Source organism: Vulpes lagopus, chromosome 6 (assembly GCF_018345385.1).
Source record: "Vulpes lagopus strain Blue_001 chromosome 6, ASM1834538v1, whole genome shotgun sequence".
Classification (NCBI taxonomy): Eukaryota; Metazoa; Chordata; class Mammalia; order Carnivora; family Canidae; genus Vulpes; species Vulpes lagopus.
Window position 1 is genome coordinate 39,664,646 of NC_054829.1, and position 23,420 is coordinate 39,688,065.

At 35.4% G+C, this 23,420-nt stretch overlaps 1 protein-coding gene across 2 annotated transcripts in view; it reads right to left on the reverse strand.

The window, feature by feature from the left end:
* KIAA0586 (KIAA0586 ortholog) overlaps positions 1-23,420 on the reverse strand; it is a 110,497-nt gene that overhangs the window by 42,357 nt on the left and 44,720 nt on the right. For both annotated transcript variants that reach the window (XM_041759860.1, XM_041759861.1), the window contains 8 exons: positions 21,966-22,084; positions 16,584-16,783; positions 13,562-13,721; positions 12,790-13,009; positions 12,029-12,267; positions 10,890-10,966; positions 6,181-6,315; positions 4,403-4,580 (listed from right to left, as the gene is read on the reverse strand). In XM_041759860.1, coding sequence (XP_041615794.1) covers positions 4,403-4,580; positions 6,181-6,315; positions 10,890-10,966; positions 12,029-12,267; positions 12,790-13,009; positions 13,562-13,721; positions 16,584-16,783; positions 21,966-22,084 — 1,328 coding nt within the window. The remainder of the gene's footprint in view (positions 1-4,402; positions 4,581-6,180; positions 6,316-10,889; positions 10,967-12,028; positions 12,268-12,789; positions 13,010-13,561; positions 13,722-16,583; positions 16,784-21,965; positions 22,085-23,420) is intronic.

The following is a 23,420-nucleotide window of genomic DNA, read 5'->3' on the forward strand; positions in this document are numbered from 1 at the left end:
TTACCTGTCCAATCAGGCTCCTTGCCTCCAGTCTTAATCCTTTCCAATCTACTCATCACGCTGTACACCTTAGATGATCTCGCTAAATAAAAGGCAAATATGATCATATCAGGCATTTACTTACAACCCTTAATGAATCTGAGAATATCACAAAACATTCAGAATTGACAGAAATTCAAGACTGAATTTTCCATGGATATAAATATAAAATAAGATTGGCATTATCTTCCGTTTGGCATATAAATGGATCCCTATCATGTTAGAGTAAATTCAAAAACTATTTCATATATTATCCAGGACTTTTTAGGACCTAGTTTCTGCTAACTACTCCAATCTTATTGCATCCTAAGCTCTAGCTCATTGATTAAGTACTTATATCTCCCTAGTTAAGTCTTGCTATTTTTTTACTTTTTCCCCTTGTTTCATTGCATATTCAGCCTGCAAGGTCTCTCCTCATTTACTACATGGCAAACATCTATTCATCTTGGAGAATCCATTTCAAATAAGCCTCCTCTAATGTATGAAGTCTTTTTTGATTGCTCTCTGCAGGTACAAGTGACCTGTACCCCATCCTACAACTAGAACAATTTATTGCATGTTTGTGTCCTCTTGTTTATTACTTCTACTAGAGAAAAAATCCATTATGGATAAGGCCTTAATAGGTTTTATATTCCTAGTCCTTAGAGTATACTTAGAGCATAGCAAACAGTCAAAAAATATTTTCTAAATCAATAAGTAACTGTACAAACTGGAACATGCTCCACCATTAAGATTCAATTTCATATTGACTTGTAGGAAACCTTCCCGGAGCCCACATGTGTAGGTACAGTCCTCCCCTGCACTCCCACAGCAGTCTGCATTGTACTAATCGCACAGTATTATATTACCTTTTTTGTATTTCTCCTACAGTAGTTTGTAAAATTCCTTGAGAGCAGATGTCTAGCGTCTCTGTATCTTAAGTCCCTAACATTGTACTAATATAATATAGTACCAGATACATAATAGGTACTCAATATAAGTTTTCTGAATAAATGAGAGCTATAATTCAAAGTGTATTCTAGAGTCCTCACAATTCATTCAAAAATACCAGTTTACATATTAGGATTCTTAAGACAACTCTTCAAAGCTAATTTTGCATCTTTTTGTTATTCAACCCAAACTGAGTGCCTCAGGATTAGGAAGGGTGCTAGGGAAATATAGGTTGCAAACAGGATACTTACTGACAATGAACAGAGGTGGGAAGATGCAAGGTAAGAGGTGATGAGCCTCTATAGATAGTTATTAAAAAATCAATATAGGGCACCTGGGTGGCTCAGTCAGTTAAGCATCCAACTCTTGATTTTGGCTCAGGTCATGATCTCAGGGTCGTGGGATCGAGTCCTGCATCAATCTCTATGCTGAGCATGAAGCCTACTTAAGATTCTCTCTCTCCCTCTAACCTCTGTCCCTCCCCCGCACTCTGTCTCTAACAACAACAACAAAATCAATATAAAAGGCATGAAATTAGCCACCAGCAGAAATAATGACACATGGTATTAGTTCTCTAGGGCATAGTCTTTTTAGGTAACTGTGAATAGTTTCCATTTCTCTTAAATACATGTCAGAAGGCATTTTTACATACTCTGAGTATTATTAAAGAGAACACCACTCACTATATGCTAAGTAAGCACTGTGCTGACTACTTTATATGCATTGTCATTTACTAATCCTAATAACCTTAAGCGGTGGACACTATTTGTGATAACCAGCCTCCAAGATGGCTCCCCGAATCCTGTCTCGTGGTATTCACACCTTTCTGCAGTCCTCTACAGTATTTTTCCAGGATTGGTCTGTGTTACTGATAGGATGTGGCATAAACAATTGCATGTCACTTCTGATATTAAATTATAAAAGACATTGAGGTTTCCATCCTGATTGCTTACTTTCTCTAAGATCATCTTTGTGGGAAGCCAGCTGCTGTCATGGCAGTTCTAAAAAAGGTTCTTTGTAGTGAGGAATGAGGCCTTCTGCCAGCAGCCATGTTGAGTGAGCCTGGAAAAAAAGATCCTCCAACCCTGGTGGAAGCCTTAAGATGACCTCAGCCCCAGAAAACAAGCTCAAGGGGGATCCTGAGAATTACCTAGCTAAGCCACAACCATATTTGTGACTTTCAGAATTGTGTGAGATAATAAATGTTTGCTGTCTTTGGCTGCTAAATTGTGGGGTAATCTGTTAAATAGCAAAGGATAACTAATACACTAATATTATCCCTACTTGATAGATGAAGAAGCTTGGGCTGAGAGATATTAAATTACTTGCTTCAAAGTACACAGAGCTGAAATGCAAACTAATATCTGAAACTTCAAAAGCCCAAATTCTTAGCCATACTCTGCTATATGCCTGACCTTGTATTATGCCACATAACTTATTATTTTTTCCTGTTAAATAAATACCTAAAATGTGCTTACTATTACAAATACACTGTACTGTAGGCAATATGCTAGGTGCTACCAGAGGGACAGGGAGGGACTAAATAGGATATAACTTTATGTATTTTATTCTATAATAATCTAACAAGTACCTAGTTTTTCTCAAGTACCTTACAGCTCTGAAGTGATTTGTAGGAGCCACCTAGTGTTCATTCTGTTTAACTGCAATCTGCATAGTTAGCTATAAACAAATATAAGCAAAGGATAAAGAAAGAGAGGCAAGGGGGCATCCCGGGTGGCTCAGCGGTTTAGCCCCGCCTTCAGCCCAGGGCATGATCCTGGAGACCGGGACTGAGTCCCACGTCAGGCTCCCTGCATGGAGCCTGCTTCTCCCTCTGCCTGTGTCTCTGCCTCTCTCTCTCTCTCTCTGTGTCTCTCATGAATAAATTTAAAAAAAAAAATCTTTAAAAAAAAACCCTGTAAAACATTTAATTCTATCTCCATGTGCACAAAATGAGAAATAACTCCAATCTTACATTTATTCTCCTGGAAAATTTAGTCTTGAATTTCTCTCAATTCTGAAAGATAAAAGGTGTTTGCTCAATATGAAATGGAGATTTTAAACATTGCATGCCAATGTTTTCCTAACTTTATGCATTCCCTTTTCTGATTTCTGGAAAATTTGCATAACTCCAGAAGTTCTTCTCACTTAAGAGAATCCAGCAATAGGCATGGAAAAAAATCAGTAAATGACAATATATTTGATCCTCATTAATTTGCTGATTCCATATTTATAAATTCATCTACTCAATAAAATTTATTTCTAACTCCAAAATCAATAGTCACAGTGCTTTTGTGGTCATTCACAGACATGTGCAGACCAGCAAAAAACTTTTGCCTCACCCAACTTACATTTTACCAGCTGAGGCTGAACAAAGTGATGCTGTTTTCTTATTTCAGCTCTTATAACTGTAAACAAGGGTCCTTTTCGCTGTATATTTACTGTCTGTTCACATTTAAAAATGCTTTTTGTTGGTGATCTGTGGTTTCCAGGGGCTCCCAGTCACAGTGCTGAAGGGCTATCTGGTTTCCTAAGTGCACAAAGGTATGACGGGCCTCAGAGAGAAAATCTTGGATTTGATAAGCTTTGTTCAGGCACAAGCTACAGTATTGTGAACCCAGATCTCAAGGTTAATGCATCAACAATATATATTATAATAAGATCTCTTTACACATAACACAGGTTATATATCAATCAGTGGACAAAGATGTTATCCTCAGAGGCTTGCAGGAACCAGGCCTGTATTTTCCCCTCAGAGCAATGGGTCAGTATTTACTAATCCAGTGTTCCTGGTGACTCCATGGAACATAACTACCAGAGATAATGAAAATCAACTGTATGTGCTAGTGATCAGTAATCTCTCTTCTATTCTTATTTCCAAAGTGTTATAGCAGAGAGTCTGCTAATAAGATTCTAAAATAGCCACAAATGCACTGAGCGCTGTGTCAGAAATTTTTACAATGTGAAGAATGAATTTCTACAGTATTATCTCATTTAACCTAGTCCCAAACAAGATATGTTCTGTCACAGTTTTGGTGTTCTAAATTATATTTTTCTAATACACAGTAAAATAAATACATCACTATTAAAAAAAATTAAGTGTATGTATGCATATTACCAAAATTATCCCATGCATCACCCAACAGGGTTCACATACTTATACTGATACCTGAATCATGTTTGGTAAAATATTGGTATATAGGCCACAAAAAAAAGTCATTACTAAACTTTTCAATAATGAAGACCCTTTTTAATAAAGAAATTTTGCCTCCACCTAAAAATCACTATTTTCTTAACTCAGATGAGGATCATGACCACAATTATTATACAAGACAGAATATAGCATTCAGCATGGAAACAGTACAAAGAAAGTGTGATGGGAGTCAAGTGCATTCTAATAAATGATATAAAGAAGCAATGTGTTGGTGCATACCTGTAACTGTGTCAAATTGCTGAGATAGTGGTTTAGGAGCACATTTTTGACCCAAAGACCCCACATTAGTGGCAGGTGGCTGCACAGAGACAGAACGTCCCAGGAAGCTGTTCTCTGCTGCTGCTGTCAGCCCAGGCCTTTGTCCTTCACTAAGCCCACCTGCACTGTTTTCCAAGTCCTATGGAAGGCAGAAACAATTGCTAAAAACACCATATTAAATTCAAGTCAAAACAGCAAAAATTAGTCAAATATCATGATCCATGACACTTGGCTACTTGAAAGATATTTTAGAAAGTACTTATTATGATGCCACACTCACACTACTGAAAGTCTTAAAAAGTTAGTTCAATCAGGCATCTAGCAATTGGCTTTGTTACTAATGTTTTAGGAAGATAAGTAACCATTATCTATTTTTCCAACTCCAAATTCAATAGCAAAACATCTAAGAAAAATTTTATGATTTAAACTAAATGCTGGCACACATTACATATGATTCATACAGCCTCAAATAAAAATAACAGAAAATTTATCTTTCATTCTCCATTAATAAAAACTGCCTGAACTTGCTAGAGTGAACTTTATAGTTAAACAAGTATGATGAGGAAAATATACCTTACGTGACATAAACATTACCCCTATCCAAATAACTACATTTTTATAAGTATATAAGTGGAAGAAGACTATTTCACCATATTTAATAAAGCTTTTTTACCTGGGAAAGTATACAAGTACAAATATATTTCTTTATCAAATATACAAAATCTAAAAACTAAAAAGAAAATTATGATTTCTATTTTCTTTCTGTATTAAAAATTATATATCTGATCACTACCACATTTTGTGACTTAGAAATATTGAGTTTACTAATCCAGAACTGAATAAAAATTCTATTATCTGAACGTTCTTGTGTTTCTCATTTAAATGGGGTTTAATTTCAACGAAGTGTTTTTACTAGGGTATATGAAGAAATCACTGCTGAAACATCTTTGATGGCTCTGTTGAACTATAAAATAAAATCCAACTTCTTAGCTCAACATTCAAGATTTTCTAAAATTTCCCCAAATTCTTGTGTGCTTCTATCTCCTCTAAGTCCCTAATCTGACTTTTCTTTAGGAATGTTAATTACTTTAATAGCTTTTAAATAGAAAAAGATTGTTTTGCAATTAAAATAAAACCTTTGGAGACTCTTAAGTTCAGAATGATGGCAGATACATTTTTCCTAGAAATTAATTAGGAATATTTCACAGTGCTTCTATTACTCTGCCACCACTATATAAAATGTTATGCAATAAATAGTACCTTCTCTATTGTGAATCAATTTTCCAGGGTACTTGTAATTGTTGAGCTTTTTAACACCTTAATATGCTATGACTCTATTGAAGCCTTAGCTTGCCTACTCACAAAATGTTCTCATACTCATAAGGATCATTGATCTTGGTAACAACCCAGACTGCAGACACTGGTACTATATGTCTGGCATATACTAGAAATTCAGTAAATGGTTGTGAAAGAAAGAATGAATGAATGATCCTCACAAATCATTTAAAAGGGCTTCAGTTTTTCTCAACTGTAGATCAAAAGGGCTGGAACAGATGGCCTAAATTCCTTTCAACTGTAAAACTCTAAAGTTTGCACTTCAGGTTAAAGTCACTAAAAGGTTGACCCCTGAATAAGTTGAAGAATTAGCATGCTTTCACTAAAAGTAGGAATATTTTGTTATTTTTCCTGTATTTAGATCAAACCAAAAGAAAACAAAAATCATTAAGGTTAATAAGTACCTCTGAATGGTAGGCTGCTTGTGGTGAAACCAAAGAGTCCTGGTTTTCTTTAGCAAGAAGAGAAGGAATTGCATCTGCATGAATTTTTTTATGGGGAATCCTCATTACTTGTCCTTCACTGGGAGGATCATCATCCTGAATGAAATATAGGGACAATTAATATAACCAAAAATTCTAAGAAACAATTGCATTTTTCTTGATTTATGATTAATAAAACATAAGACCACCATGAAAATAGTCTTATTAACACTTTATGGAAAGAAGGTAGACTGTATTTTCATCTAGTTCTCATTTTCATTTGACAACTAACAACTCCTTAGTTTGCCTCAAAAAGAAACAACAGCATAGAATAATTTGGTTACAGTTAAACTGGACATTTATTATAATAAACATGAAAACTGGACCCTGTGTCCCAAGTGATTGACTTATAATGATTTATAAATGTTTTATATAGGGCCATCAAGTTTTTGGCTCATACAGTTTCCTGCTTCATATTTATGCAGCACCTAAAACACCACCACAGTGTGGTGATGGGGGCAGAGCACGTAGGGATGCTGCATCCTGCACTGCAGGCTAAAATGAAAAACTGCAGAAATATGTTAAGGCACCTATAATTACTGTTAGAGAAGTAACTATTCCATTAAAATCTTACCAAAAAAAATCTCTTTAATGCATTATTTTATAACCCTGTATATATACAGTAAAGCAAATTGGTTTTAACAAATTTCATTACTTGAATATGTTAATTTCCAGATTCAGAATCTTTATACTATTAAGGATATTTAATATATGCTATGTAGCCTCCAAAGCTGTTTGTGGACTTGAGAAATGCTTCACCACGAGCACCCAGCTGCTTGTAACTTCAGCTTTAGGATTCAGATAGCCCCACACAGAACTCAAAATTTAGAGTTATTAGCTTAAAATGAAAGGAAAAGGTACCATGTATCTATGCAAAGAGAGTTGCATATCTGTCACTGAATAGCTATGTGACATGGACAAATCATTTAACCTCACTCAACATCTGTGAAATAAGTAGTCACATATAACAAAGGATGCACATGAGAACACTGGGAACTTTTTCAAAATATATAGGTCTAGGCTTCTAACCACTCACACACAACAGCATACAACTCTCATGATCTGCTGAAATCCTCACATCAGAGGATGGAACCAGGATACATATTTTTTTAAGGTTCCACTAGTGAATTTAATATACAGTCCTATTTACATGACTTCAAGTGGTTGCTTTATTTTTTTTTTTTTCAAGATTTCATTTATTTCTTTCAGAGAGAGAGCGCGCACACAGAGGAAGAGGGAGAGGGAGAAATAGACTCCCCACTGAGCAGAGCCCAATGCCTGGCTTGATCCCAGGACGCTGGGATCATGACCTGAGCTGAAGGCAGATGTTTAACTGACTGAGCTACCTACGCACCCCGCAACTAGTTGCTTTAAAGGAACTTCTAGCATTATGATCATAAAGGGATAGAATGACGTGATCTTTCAAAAATACACCAATCTCTTTCTGTTTTCATCATGATCGTATATAATGATACAAATGGAAAGATAATAACACCAACAGACTTTACTTTTGGATTTACCTAACCCCTTGAAACTACTAAAAAATGGACAAAGTATGTGAAAAATTGCATTTTAAGACACGGGACATCAGGTAACGAAAAACAGTGATCCCTGAGAGATGGCAACAAATTAGGAGAGCCCTGGGACTGCTCCCACTGACCGCCTGTGGGGCTTTCCAGGTGGCAGCACAGAGGGAGAATCCAGGCAGAGCTCAGTGGTCCCCTGAGCTAAGATGCGACTGAAACTCCAAGGAAGCCAAGACAGCTAGAGTTCATAAGACAGGCTACCAGGAAAGTAAGGGCTGCACAGGGTGAGTACTCTGGAGATCTGCAGAGGGTACCCTTTGAGCACTGAATATTGATCAGCACACACATGTGAGGAAGTCTTATGAGTCTGGAGAATGGACTGGCTCCAACATTGCCCAGGGTGTATACACTGGCTGGAGTAATAGCTGTTCCCACCAGGAAGGCTGGAAAACCACATTTAATGAGGCATTGAGTGGAGTGCCTAGAAGGGTCTTGCCTCCACAGTGGGAAACAAATAGCCATAGAGTAAGTACTGCTCTGGTCTTGCCTGATGAATCCTTTTTTTTCTTTTTAGATTTTATTTACTTGTGAGAGAGAGCATGCACACAAGCAGGGGAAAGGGGTAGAGGGAGAAGCAGACTCCCCAGTGAGCAGGGAGCCCAAAGCCAGACTCAATCCCAAGGTCCCAGACCATCCATGATCTAAACTGAAGGCAGATGCTTAAGCGACTGAACAACCCAGGCGCCCCTAATGAATCTTTAAAGCAGGACTAAAAAGGGTAGAACTATCTTTAGGTAATTTAACCATATGTCCGAGCAAAGCCCAAAACTCACTGCAGATTCCTATAATTCCTGTAAAATGTAATTCCTATAAAACATGCATGTAAAAACCAATACAAAATTTCAGCAGATCAAATTAAATAGCTTTTCTTAAAAAGTTTACCATATACCTACCACATATAAATTCATTCTACTCCTAAGTATTTGCCCAAGGAAATGAAAGCATATGTCCATATAAAACTTGTACACAAATGTTCACAGTTGCTTTATTTGTGATAGCCAAAACTGGAATAAACCTAAACGTCCACTGACAGGTGAACAGACCAATTGTGGTACATCCATATAACACATTACTACTCAGCAATAAAAAGGAACAAACAGGACAGCCCCGGTGGCGCAGTGGTTTGGCGCCGCCTGCAGCCTGGAGTGTGATCCTGGAGACCCGGGATCGAGTCCCACATCAGGCTCCCGTCATGGAGCCTGCTTCTCCCTCTGTGTCTCTGCCCCTCTCTCTCTGTGTCTATGAATAAATAAATAAAATCTCTTTAAAAAAAAGAAAGGAACAAACAATGATATGCACTACAACACAGACGAATCTCAAAATAATTATGCTGAGTTAAAGCAAGCAGGGGAGGAAAAGTATACCACATGATTCCATTTCTGTTATTTTGGAAAACACAAACTATTTATAGTTACAGAGACTAGACCAGTAATTGTGGTATACATGTGGTAGATGAGAGGACTGGTAAGAGATGAGGAGGGATTACAAAATGTCATGAGGAAACTTTGTGGAGTGCTGAATGATGATATGTTCATTATGTTGATTGTAGTAATGGTTTTACAGATATCTCCATGTCAAAAATTATCAAACTTTGGGATCCCTGAGTGGCTCAGCGGGTTTAGTGCCTGCCTTCCACCTAGGGCATGATCCTAGAGTCCCAGGATCCGGTCCCACGTCAGGCTCCCTGCATGGAGCCTGCTTCTCCCTTTGCCTGTGTCTCTGCCTCTCTTTCTCTCTGTGTCTCTCATGAATAAATAAATAAAATCTTTAAAAAAAAAATTATCAAACTTTTTAAAAAAGAGCAACAATAACAGTAATACTTAGCAAAAGCTATAGATAAATGTAGATGAAAATTGAGTAGCACCACCTTCCGTTGCTTAGGTGGTTAAAAATATATATAAAAAGTAAAGATTTCTATTCCTTAGTAGTATTTCAAAAGATAATTCCTATTACCATTTCTGCATGATATTTATATGTGGATACATACTAACTGATATTACATATATTGTAATACTAATTAATATTACCCATGTTATAATTATAACTATATATATTTAATTTAAATATAAACATATATATAAATTTGTATAAATATATTTAATTATATAAATATATATTTATATATAAGTTTTAAAGTAAGTTCCATGTCTAGCATGGAGCCCAATGTGGGGCTTGAACTTATGACCTTGAGATCAAGACCTGAGGTGAGACCAAGAGTTGGCCACTTAACTGACTAAGCCACCCAGGTGCCCCTAATAAAAAATATATATTTATTTGAGAGAGAATGCACACAGAGTCGGGGGAGGGGCAGAGGGCGAGAGAGAGACACAAAGAGAGAGAGAATATCCTCAGGCAGACTCCCACTGAGTGCAAAATCCAGTGTGGAGCTCCATCCCAGGACCCCGAGATCATGACATGAGCCAAAATCAAGAGTCAGGCACTTAACTAACTGAACCACCCAGGAGTCCCTGTAATAATGCTTTTAAATACCAAGTTTTTCTTCCATAGAGCTAGGTAATAACTAGGAAGTGCTGATACTACTATGTCCTATTTCAGTTTCTTTTTCTTATGTTAACAAACTCAATTATTTTTAGGGCAAAGAATTACAATCCTGATTAGGGAAAAATAATACATATATCATAAGAGAGCAGGTTTAAACAGATAAAGTCCTGTCAGAAATTATATATAGGCAATCTACCCATATGATGATTTTCATTGAGCTAGATTTTCATTACATAATTACATTAACTTCATTTTTCAACTACTGGAGCCACAGAGGTTAATAATTTTATCTTATTTCTCACATTTATGAGAGATGTGAGAAATGTGCATATATGAATATATGCATATTATTCATGCATGAATGAAATGAAATGTGCATATATGATAATGAAATATGCAAGAAATTTTAAATTTCTTCATGGATATTTTATTAAATTTTATATCTATAACTCAAATATCTGAGAAAAAATCCTGATCAATGGCACCAAGTTCACTGAAGTATTCTTTATGTCAGAATTCAATATGGAGCCAGTGATTTCTTACCATTTCAAGGGCATCATGTAGAGTACTGGATAAGCTATCATTTAGGTTCATCAGATACAGTCCTCCATCTCCTAAAACTAGAAATTACATTGTAAAAATTTAGAAAACAGAAGAAACATAAATTTAGTAAATAATCTTACTATAAAGCCAGAGAACATGACATTTAAACTTATACTGTTCATAAATAATAATTCACAAGCTACTCAATCCCCACCAGCTTTTTTTAAAGTACATTTTATAACAAAGATGAGATTTGTACTTTACCTACCAGCTTGTCAGAAATTAAAAAGAACTAAAGGTATCAACAGTAATTATGAAATTGAGAAAAAGACACTAATACTACTAGTATTACTAGTATTAGTATTTAATAGATGTATTTAATACTATATATTATTGATGTATTTAAAAATTGATTAAAGTTAAAACTGATTAACCTTTCTAAAGAACATGTTGACAATGTATCATGTATTAAAGGTATGTATGTATTAAAGGTGCATACTCTGATTCAGCAATTCCACCTCTAGGCATGTATTCTAAGGAATTTATCAGATAGGTACACAAAGTGTGTGTAAGAATAGTCACTGGAGAGTTACGTATAGTATGGAAATACTGAAAGCAATCTACATGCTAACCACTATGGCATTGTTTTGATAGACCACACTCAACTAAAAAAATGAGGTACAGCTATATGTATTGCTATAGAAAGATGTCCACAATATATTATTAGGTAAAAAAAAAAAAGTCTGGCTTCAAAACAAGATAGATAGATAGATATAGTATGGTCCCATTTTTTAAAGGTAAAAATACACACACATACACACACACACACACACACACACGTATTTATATGCATAGAAAAAAAAAAGACTTGGAAAGGTATAACCCTAAACCATTAAGAGTGATATTATTTCTGGAAGGTGAGTTTTGGTTTTTTTTTTTTTTTTTTTTTTTGGAAGGTGAGATTTATGAGCGAGAAGTTAACTCTCTGAAGTTAAGGCATAGAAAAGTTAACTTGCAGAGCCCATTATTATACCATGTTTAATCCTGAAAATTAAGTAAAAAACACTTGACATAGAAAAGTAATACTTAGGAATTGTCATAATCTAGCCAGTGAAATCAATTGAAACAACTTAACTTACTCTTGGGAACCATTTTTTGACCATAGTTAAGTAAAACCTCTCCTTCGGAGATAGGTCTATCCAGAGTCTCAGTTTCAGTGACAGTAACACCCAAGGTGCTTTCTGTTGATGAATCAGAACCTGGCATCTGTGTGGGGGGAAGGGTCTTGGTGCCAGTAGGAAGCGGAAGTTCTGGAGGTGCAGGCTGAGGAGGGTAATCCACACTCTCAGGCTCTTCATCCTTGGCCACAGACATTACACTAAGAAGAAAAAGACATGTTTTGAACTTATTAGGTCACTAAAGGCCTATATTAATTTTTATATTTAAAAAAAACAGATTCAAAGGCCCCCTTACCAAAGTATTTCTATAATCTGCACTACTATAATTACCATACTACTATACTACATATACCATACTATAATTGTTTTCATGCTTTAATCACAGACCATCTTAAAAGTTCTACCATCTCTAAAATAAATCTGTATGGTAACAGAAAAGTTAACTGATCATTGTAAATGAAGATTCGCTCTGGGGAAAAATGATTTTCTATATGACTAACAATATTATAACAATATATTTTAATCTGTTCCACAAAAAATGTTTTAAAAAATAATTGAAGACACAAATAAATTTGGTGAAAATCTTAAAAACTTGAAGTTTATGAAACTTCTTTCTACTAAGCTTGTGGTTTATAAAGCTTCAACATTTCTAATGTTTCCAATAGATCATATAGGTCAACTTAAGATGAAATACAGTTACTGAAAGTGAGTATGTTATTTACATAGCTCTTGGGTGAAGTTCTTCTTGAGGAGAGTTAGGATTCTCCTCTTCCAGTGGCAGGTCTCCATCACTCCATGGCTTAGGAAGCTCTGGGCCTGCGAGCTTCAATTTATCAATGGAAATCTCTGACAAACTTGGGGAAAGAGCTGCTGCAGGAGGAGGAGTAGTAGCAGGGGTAACCACTGGAGTAGTAACAAGTGTGATGGCAGACACCTCATTTCCTAAAGATTTGTTGTTTAAAAAAGAAATTAAAAGATAAAAGTCAATAAACAACTCCATAGGAAGGCAAGATATGTTGTTTCAGGAATCTCTCAACATTTTGGCATATAAAATAATCACTAACAATAATAATAATGGCCATTAATGGGAAAATTCTCAAATTAATTTAGTAAAGTATAAGAAAATCTTGAAAAGACCTATCATTTTTATACTGCCATGAAGTTAAAAGTAGTCTAAGTGTGTATCACATCATATACTTTTTTTAAGATGCTTTATTTTTTTCAAGTAATCTCTACGCCCCATATAGGGCTCAAACTCACAACCCTGAGATCAAGAGTCACATGGTCTCCTGGCTGAGGCATCCAAGGCATCCCTAGATCATATACTTTAAAAAATGGCAACCAATTTCTTAGTTTTCTTGCCAGAAAAAATGATTTACTGAAACCTAATAAGCAACAGGTATATGTGTATTAATCTACAAAACACCTTGTAAAATAAACCATGAAATCTTATTGATACAGATTAAAACTGATATATAGAAATAAGGTTTCTACCTTTTTCAGCAAGTATTTCTTTCTCAGGAATACTTAAATCATGATCTGAATCACAGGGAGAAGAATCTGGAGTTTTTACTAACACACGCTCCTTAGGAGGTGATGAAGGTGAGCGAGGAGGAGTTGGCTGTGGGGTAGCCACTGGGGTACATATTCTTGCCTAAAATAAAAAAAACAAGATATCATGATTATTTATTTATTGATATTATCAATAAGATATTATCATCACCAAAATAAGGGTAATGTAAAACAATGAAATGAGTTCATTCAGAGATTACAGAGAATTTAAATGAATGGGAAAGAAATGGAGCCCTTCCTTGTACTTCTAGCTGTTAGTTTCAAGACTAGCCTGCAGAGAGCCTCAGGCTATTGAAATAGCTCTGCCTCTGAAGTAGGCCCCAAAGAAACCTAAGGCTCCCTCTCCTAATACAGAGAGGAAGATACAGTGAATATACAGCTGAAGATCAAATGCAAACACAAGCTGGGTAGGCCATGTAACAGAAAGGAAACATTTTAACTGACAAGATATCAAAGAGTAGCCTTTTGGCACAAAAGAACAGAGCTTGCAAAAAGTAAGAAAGGATAAGAAAAAGCAAATGGGGGATAAAATGAAGATAATATGGAGATGGAAAGTACGGACGAAGAAAAAAGTAAACACTTTAAAATAGATTTGCTAAATAGAAATTATTCAAATGAGTCAAAATTCAAAAAGGTACGTAAGAACAATAGTGCAAATTAAGTTTCATTTCCTAACCATGTCCTATCTACCTAGTTCCATTCCCGTCATCAAACATAATTTTGACTGAATGCATTTCATATGTGTATAGATTATCTGTGGGATAACTTCCTAAAAGTGGGACAGCTTGGTTAATGGGTTAATTGCATTTTTTATTTGAATATATATTGTCAAATTTCACTCTGCAGGGTTATATTATTGTACACTAACCACAAAAAGATATGAGAATTCCCATTTCCCCAAGGTTTTCTATACAATGCCATCAAACTTCTAGTGTTTTACCATCTAATCAGTAAAAATGAGGTTTCAGTGACTTTTTATTATCAGTGATATTGACCATCTTTTTATATGTATTTGGGTCATTTGTGTTTCTTTTTTGTGTGTGAATTGTCTAGACATGTCTTTTACCTATTTTTCAAATCATTGTCTTTTTCTCCTCATTCTAAAACATCATAGACAGGAGGGTAATTAGCCTTTATTCTGTATTATGAGTTGAAAATTGACATGCAATTTAAAAACCATGAAGCATATTAGAAATCCTACAGCGCTGGTTAATAATTAGCATGTACTTAGCCTTTATTTTTTTTCTCTTGACTTCATAAAACTATAGCATAAGAGCACTGTTTTCAAATATAATGCTACTGACCATCATCATGAGAGGATCTGAAGGTATTCTAAATAGTTTTGGTAATGGATGATAATGATAAACAATTAGCTATTAAGTACCAAATTCTAGGCATTAGATTAAGCTCTTTTCATTCATCATCTCACTTTATCTTCCACAAAATCTTGGCTAAGAAGATAACAGTATCATAAAGATGTCAATCTCTCCAAATTAAACCAATCAAAATTGGATCAATTCCCATAAAAATCCCAACAAAATCTTTCACACCACTTGAAAACTAAATTTTAATGTATATTTCGAAGACCAAAGGGCCACAAAAAATCATGACAATTCTGAAGATAATGAACAATATGGCAGTGGGAGAAGGGAGCTTCCCCTCCTACATTTTGTTTTGGTAAGCAGATTTTGGTAAAGTCCTGATTATTTAAACTCTATGTATTTTCTCTATTATACATATGAAACTAAAGCAACAGACCTGAAGGTACAAATTCACATCTTCCCAACTCCCAAGTCCATCCTCTCAATCTTAATAATTGTATTTTCCTACATTTTCTCATGTAGAATGAGAAAGTATATGTAGAATATATGGAGTATATGGACAGAAAACATACCAACATTAATTAGCACAGAGAAAGCCACAACCCTGAAAACATCTGCACAGCATGCATGACCAATGAGCTAAAAAAAGCACAGGCCAAAACTATGTACCTAGTCTCTGGCACACTAATCACATCATGCCAATTACATTATACCAACCGCCATAAAATTCAAATATGTAACTTTATGTTTATACTTCAAATGAGGCAGTTTAACTGTTTCACCTATGCAAAATGATGCCCTCATAATCTATAGAATCAAAAGTGTCTACAAAGGTTTAAACAGTTGGTAGTAGTAGAGAGTCTATTTTGAATTTGTATAATTCCATGTTCCTATAATAGATTAGAAACTACTTAGCATAATAAGGCTGATGAAACAAACAACAAAAGTGCCTAATATACATTTTCTTTTAAAGATTAAAAATAGCAGTTTATATGACAACCAAAAGCAATGTGTGAACCCTGGCTGTCTCTTGAATTAAAAAAAAAAATCTATAAAGGATATTTTTAGAATAATAGGGAAACTTGAATATGGACTCTATATTACATAGTATTATATAATATTAACATATATTATTATGTTATATAGTATTATTATATAGTATTAACATATCAAAGTTATATAGTATTAACATATCAATGTTAACTTTCTTCAGGAGTATGATGATGGCATTTTATTATGTAATAAAGTATCTTGTTCTTAGGAGATGCTGTTGATGCTTTCAAAAAGTGAAATGTCATGACATTTGCAACTTTCAAATGATTTTTAAAGAATATATAACATATAAAGACATAAATTATGTCAAAAAGTTATCAATTGGTGAGTATTAGATAAAGGGCATACAGATATTCATTGTGCTATGCTTTCAACTTTTCTACAGATTTAAAAGTTTTTAAAGTAAAATGCTGGGGAAAATATTACTATAATAACATTGCAACAAAAAATCAATCTTCTCCATAAACTATGACCTTATTATGATACCTAATTTAAAATTTATCCATCTTACTGTTTTTTAATAAATGTATCAAAAATTCCCTAAGTCATGAAAGGAGAGTCACTCCTACCGGCAAGTGTGTGTTGCTTATTGAAACATCCCCAGAAACACTTGTAGCAATAGGACCTTGATTCTTTGGTTCTCTGTCACCCAGCATGACAGCAATGGTCTCAGCAAGAGCTTCATTCACAAAATGGCTAATCATGTCTGAATTCACAGGAACCCCAGCATCAACAAAAAGCTGGAGGGCACCACCGCTTGCTCCTTCCACTAAAAAAAATATGAAAGAATTTCAGAATAAGTGTGCAAGAAACATGTCGACAATCCAAGTTTTAATTCTTAAAATTTTAGAGATGCAAACATATGTATATAAAGGAGTAGGAGGAAGAATAAAAATGAAAATACAAAATTACTTATTATAAAAGAGAATAAGACGATAAGTTACATAATGAACACCCTCTTTAACAAACCATAAAGGAGAGGAAAACACCCAGATGAAAATTTTACTTAAAAGCCTTCTTCCCTACCACTTCAGAATTTAGTGATAACAAGGATTTGCAACCCCATAAAGTTCTCATCTGAAAACAACCCACATTTCCAACAGGAAACTCCATGACAGATCTTAATCAAAACACAAAGACACAAGGGCACCTGGGTGGCTCAGGACTGGTTGAGTGTCTACCTTCAGGTCAGATCATTGTTCCAGGGTCCTGGGATCCAGCCCAGTGTTGGGCTATCTGTTCAGCGGGAAGCCTGCTTCTCCCTCTCCTTTTGCCCTTCCCCCCAAATTATGCACTCACTCTCTCTAATAAATAAAATGTTTTAAATAAATAGATAAATAACAAAACAAAAAGACCCAGTGACTGTGGGGGGTTTTAGAGAAATAGTAGCTACTTCATAAATATGAAGAACAAACCTTCCTTCCTTCCAGTTTCAGATACATCCATTACTAACAACAGGCTATTCTTACTCAAACTTTAATAGTAGTTTACATGCTTGATATCAGAAGCTAGATAGGTATATGAATATTCCAAATAGATTATCATTTTTACTTGTATGAATATACATAAAATTCAGTAAAACTTCCTTAACAGACTTTACTAGACTTAAAGTGGCTATATTTCTAAAGCTCTGTGTGGAAAACATGTAAACAATGATCAATACAATTTGATGGAGATATAACTATCCAAAGAGTATTCCTTAATTAGTACAACTAAGGCAGCAATACCCAGAATTCCCTAAAATGTGGTCACAGGTATCTTGGGATCACTTGTTGAGGGATAAGTAATAGCAACTTACTCTGAAGTTATCATAACAAAGACTATCAAATTTCAAATTTATATTTGACAGCATATGTAGATGTCTCCTTTTCAGTTCTCAGAATTTATTGTTTTGGCATGATCAGAAATTAGAACGTTTCTGTTATAAAGGTCAAAAGCCCTGTCCAGACATAAGCAAAATAAAAGCAAACATACATGCTTTAAAATAAAAGAGAACAGGATCTACATGCCCAATTTGGAAATTTTAAGATTTTCATCCAGGAAAATATAAATTTTCTCATCACTTTGATTATTTTTCCCTTCCTTTCAAAAAGTGCTGAAAGAAAACCTGGGGTGGAAGCAGTGGAAGAAGCATTCAAAAGTTATACTAGGTAGGAAGAATTAACTAAATGCAACAATAAATTGTATGGAGTGAGGGAACAGGGCATGGCCAGGTGGAGATAAGGAAAAACAGAGAAAAGAAAATAGAACAAGCAATAACTCCAAAGCTTTGGAGACTGGGCACTTGGAAAATTCTAATATTAATGTAACAGAAACAAAGAAAGAGTAGGTTGGCCTAGAAAAACTTTGGACATGCCAAGTTTGGGATGCCAGGAGCATCAAGTAGAATATTCATCAACAGAGAAAATGGCAAGTTTGCAGCCCAGATGTGTGGTCTAGGGGTGATCAACTGACCAAGGGTAACAAACGACAAGAGGAGACCAGAAAAAAATTTAAAAAGAGAAAAGAAAAGAAAGAGGACAAAGTATAGAAATTTAGGGGAAATTTCTGTTCAAGTAACAGGAAAAAAAATTATGAAATAAAGTCCTAAAGAAATTAAAAAGATAGCAGGAACAACAACAGAATGGATTCTAAGAAACCAAAATGAGTAGGACATTTTAGAATGAGAGGCAGTCAACAGTGCCCATGCTAAAGCCATGTAGGAAGATAGGGATCTGGAAAAAAAAGGTTATTCTTGACAACCAAATTCTATGAAAGAGGAATTTTGTTAGAGGAAGGGCAGAAGCTCCATAAGGACTAAAGAGAAAGTGGGCAATTAGAAAGCTTAAGTCACAAATATAGGCTCTGAAGTCTAGGATTTGGGCAGTTAAAAAATAGTCTATGGAGGAAGAAAAGTAGGTAATTCTGGACCGGAGAGAAAGCAAAAAAAATAGAGGTAACGATATATAGGAATGTTTTAAAAAGATGAACAAGGGGTGCCTGGGTGGCTCAGTGAGTTAAGTGTCTGACTTTGGCTCAGGTCATGATCTCAGGGTCCTGGAATAGAACCTCGCGTTAAGCCCTGTATTGGGTTCTGTGTTCAGCAGAGAGTCTCCTGGTCCCTCTCCCTCTGCCCCTCCCTCTGGTTATGCTCATTCTCTCTCTCTCTCTCTCAATCTCTTCTAATAAATAAATAAAATCCTAAAAAAAAAAAAAAAAAAAAAAAGAACACGTTTGGAGAACTTACACAATCCAATTTCAAGATTTATTTTTAAATTATAATAATGTGTGGTACTGACATAAAAATAGGCACAGAGGGATCCCTGGGTGGCGCAGCGGTTTGGCGCCTGCCTTTGGCCCAGGGCGCGATCCTGGAGACCCGGGATCGAATCCCACATCAGGCTCCCGGTGCATGGAGCCTGCTTCTCCCTCCGCCTGTGTCTCTGCCTCTCTCTCTCTCTGTGACTATCATAAATAAATAAAAATTAAAAAAAAAAAATAGGAACAGAATAGAAAGCTCAGAAACAGATTCATATATATTTAGCCAACTAATTTTCAACAACAGTGTCAAGGCAAATCATTAATTAGGTGAAAGGATAATCTTTTCAACAAATAAAGCTACAACAACTGGATATCCATATACTGAAAAATATGTTTGCATATAGTATAAAGTAGGGATCAAAATTAGCTCAAAATATACCATAGACCTAAATGCACAATCTGAAGCCATACATCTTCTAGAAGAAAACTTAAGAGAAAAGCTTAATGATCTTGAGAAAGATTCAAAAATAATATGCCAAAAAATACAAACTCTAAAAGGAAAATTGATAAATTAAAATAATCAAATTAACCTTTTGTTTTTTTTTTCCCTTAAGTATTTATTTATTTATTTATTTGAGAGAAAGTACAAGCAGGGGGAGCTGCAGAAGGAGCAGCAGAGGGAGAGGGAGAAGCAGGCTCCTTGTTGAGCAAAGAGCCTGATGTAAGGCTCCATCCCAGGACCCCAGCATCATGACCCAAGCTAAAGGCATACACTTAATTTGCTGGACCACTTAGGTGCCCCAGCCTTTTCAAAAGAGAATGCTGAGAAAACAAAAAGGCGAGATATAAAATAGGAGAACATATTTGCAAAATATATCCAATAAAGGACTTGTATTCAGAATAAATAAAGAGCTTTTACAACTCAAAAATAGGAAGATACAAACTTCAATTAAAAATGAGCAAAAGATTTAAAAGGACATTTCATCAAAGTAACTGTACAGGTAGCAAATAAGCATATGAAAAAAATGTATGTCATTAGTTATTAGGGAAACATAAATAATGAGTTACCTCCACATGTTCACAGAATGTCTATAATTAAAAACACTGATAACACTAAGTGCTGGTGAGGATGTAGAGCAACTAAACAATTGGAGCTCTCATACACTGCTGGTTGGGAATGTAAAATAGAACAGCCTCTCTAAAAACACTTGGCAGGTTCTTATAAAGTTAAATATCTATTTACCATATGACCAAGAGAAATTAGAAGCTGTATCTAAAAGATTTGCTTGGAAATATCCATATTATAGCTTTATTTATAATAGCCCCAAACTAAAATGCTACAAATTTCCATCGACTGGTAAATGGGTTAACAAATTATGATATATCTGTATGATTAATATTACTACATGTACAAAACATGATTGCCAAAGTTTTATGCTAAATAAAGGCAGACACAAAAGGCTACATACCGTATGACTACATATGTATAAAATTCTGGTAAGGGCAAAAATACAGTAACAGAAAGCCAATCAGTGGTTGTTAGAGACCAGTAGCATGGGACGGGGTGAGGAACTAACTACAAAGTGACATGAGTGAACTTTTCGGAACGATGCGAGTGTTTTTCTAGATCATGATTGTGTGGCTAATGCACAGTTGTGTTAATTTATCAAAACTCATCAAACTATACACTTAGAATTGGTAAATTTTATGGCAAGTAAACTATACCTCAAAAAAGCTGATGGAAAAGAAGGGGGAAGAAAAGAAAAGAGAGGGAGGAAGAAAAGGAAGAAGAGGAAGGGAAGAAAACAGAAGAGGAACAGGAGACAGGATGAGAAGAGAACTATATGGATTCCATAAAGAGGTTCATTCTTCCATTCAGTGAATACCTAGTCTCTTTAGGTGTCAAAGTCTAGGCACTAAAAGGGAAACATCCATAATCTGGAGTGATTTATAGTCTAATGAGACAAATATATCAGCCAACTGGAATCCAATCTGATAGTTACAATAACTAAGATATATACAAAGTACTATGGAAAATAATAGTAAATTTGGGGTGGGAGGGATAGAATAATCTGAATGCTACAGTATGAAATAAGTAGGTGAGAGAAAACTTACCTCTACCACAGAGAACAGCAGGGAAATGATATTGGAAGTAAGAGTTTATCTTTTGTCAGCTGAGGGACTATTTGATCTCTAAAATACAGAAATCTATGACTTGAAGGTTTTATCTTTTTTTTTTTTAAGATTTACTTATTTATTTGAGAGAGAGAGAACGTGCATGTGTGCACACATGTGAATAGGGGGAGGTACGGGGAGGGGGGGGGAGAAAGAATCTCAAGCAGACTCCCCACTAAGCACAGAGCCTGACATGAGACTCCATCCCACAACCCATGAGAGATCATGACCTGAGCCAAAATCAAGAGTCAAATGCTGAACCAACTGAACCACCCAGCAGCACTCCAAGGTTCTTGTTTTTGTTTTTAAAGATTTTACTTATTTATTCATGAGAGACAGTGAGAAAGGGAGGCAGAGACACAGGCAGAGGGAGAAGCAGGCTCCATGTAGGGAGCCTGATGTGGGCCTCAATCCTGGAACTCCAGGATCATGCCCTGAGCTAAAGGCAGATGTCCAACCACTGAGCCTCCCAGGTGTCCCAGCACTCCAAAGTTTTATCTTTTAACACAAAAAGTAAAAAATTCCATTTCACTTACCAACATCAGAAGTCAATGATTCACTTGCTTCACTGACTGAAGCACTAACATTAGGTATGGTCTGCTGTTGGACTGGAAAGAGCCCAGAGATAATTCTTGACATTATTTCTTGTTCCACCCTGGGGAATAAAAGATGAGGATTCTGAAATTTGATTAAATGTATAAAGTGTAGCACTGGGTGTTATTCTGTATGTTGGCAAATTGAACACCAATAAAAAATAAATTTATTATTAAAAAAATGTATAAAGTGTTAGAAATAACACGTGTAAAAATAAATTTTACCCATGGACAGAAACATTTATGAGTGAAAGCAGTAATTCTGAAGGTTGAATCTGAAAAGAAGAAATAAATGTATCTCCCAGCGAAATAAACAACACAAAACAGAATCTCCATGTGGGAGATAGATTTAAAAAACTTTCAGATTAGTCTAATGAAAAGTTTAGCAGACCTCTAAATTCATAATAAGGTTGAGGTCAAGGATTATCTCACATATAATGTGCCTAAAATGTTAGGTTCCCTACTCTGAAGGCACCCATATAAAAGCACACAAGATCAGAGTTAGAAAAGAAGTCCAATTGCCTTCTCTTCAAAGAAATAAATATAGAGACTGCAATACAGGTAGTTGTCCTCTTAAAAAGGAAAGGCAATTTATTTCCAAGGTCATTTTTAGGAAATGAAAGAGGAAGGAAAAGAGGAACACAATAGATCACTTCTGTACATTTCTTTAGAGCACCTTAGAGGGCTGATGAAAAATTATTATTATACACATATAAGATAGTCATTATAGAGAAATTAGAAAATATAGAAGTTAAAAAAAAAAGAGGGGATCCCTGGGTGGCTCAGTGGTTTAGCGCCTGCCTTCGGCCCAGGGCATGATCCTGGAGTTCTGGGATCAAGTCCCACATTGGGCTCCTTGAAAGGAGACTGCTTCTCCCTCTGCCTATGTCTCTGCCTCTCTCTCTCTCTCTGTGTGTGTGTGTGTGTGTTTCTCATGATTAAATAAATAAAATCTTTAAAAAAATAAAAAAATAAAAAATAAAAAATAAAAGATAAGGCTCCACAATATTCCAGACTCAGGGATAAACACAACTAACAATTTGGTATATGTTTTCAAATTTTTTCCTATGCACATTTATTTTTGTTTTTGGTTTATTTTGTTGTTGTTGTTGTTTTAAAGATTCCATTTATTTATTCATGAGAGACAGAGCGAGAGAGAGAGAGAGAGACAGACAGAGACAGAGACAGAAGCAGGCTTAAGCAGAGAGCCTGACATGGGACTCGATCCCAAGTCTCCAGGATCATGCCCTGGGCTAAAGGTGGCGCTAAACCACTGAGCCACCCCCAGGCTGCCACTGTTTTTTTTGTTTTTTTTTTTTTTTTTAAGATAGAGAGTACACATGGGAGCAGGGGTAGGGGGCGGAGACAGGTAGAGGGACAGGGGGAGAGGGAACCTTA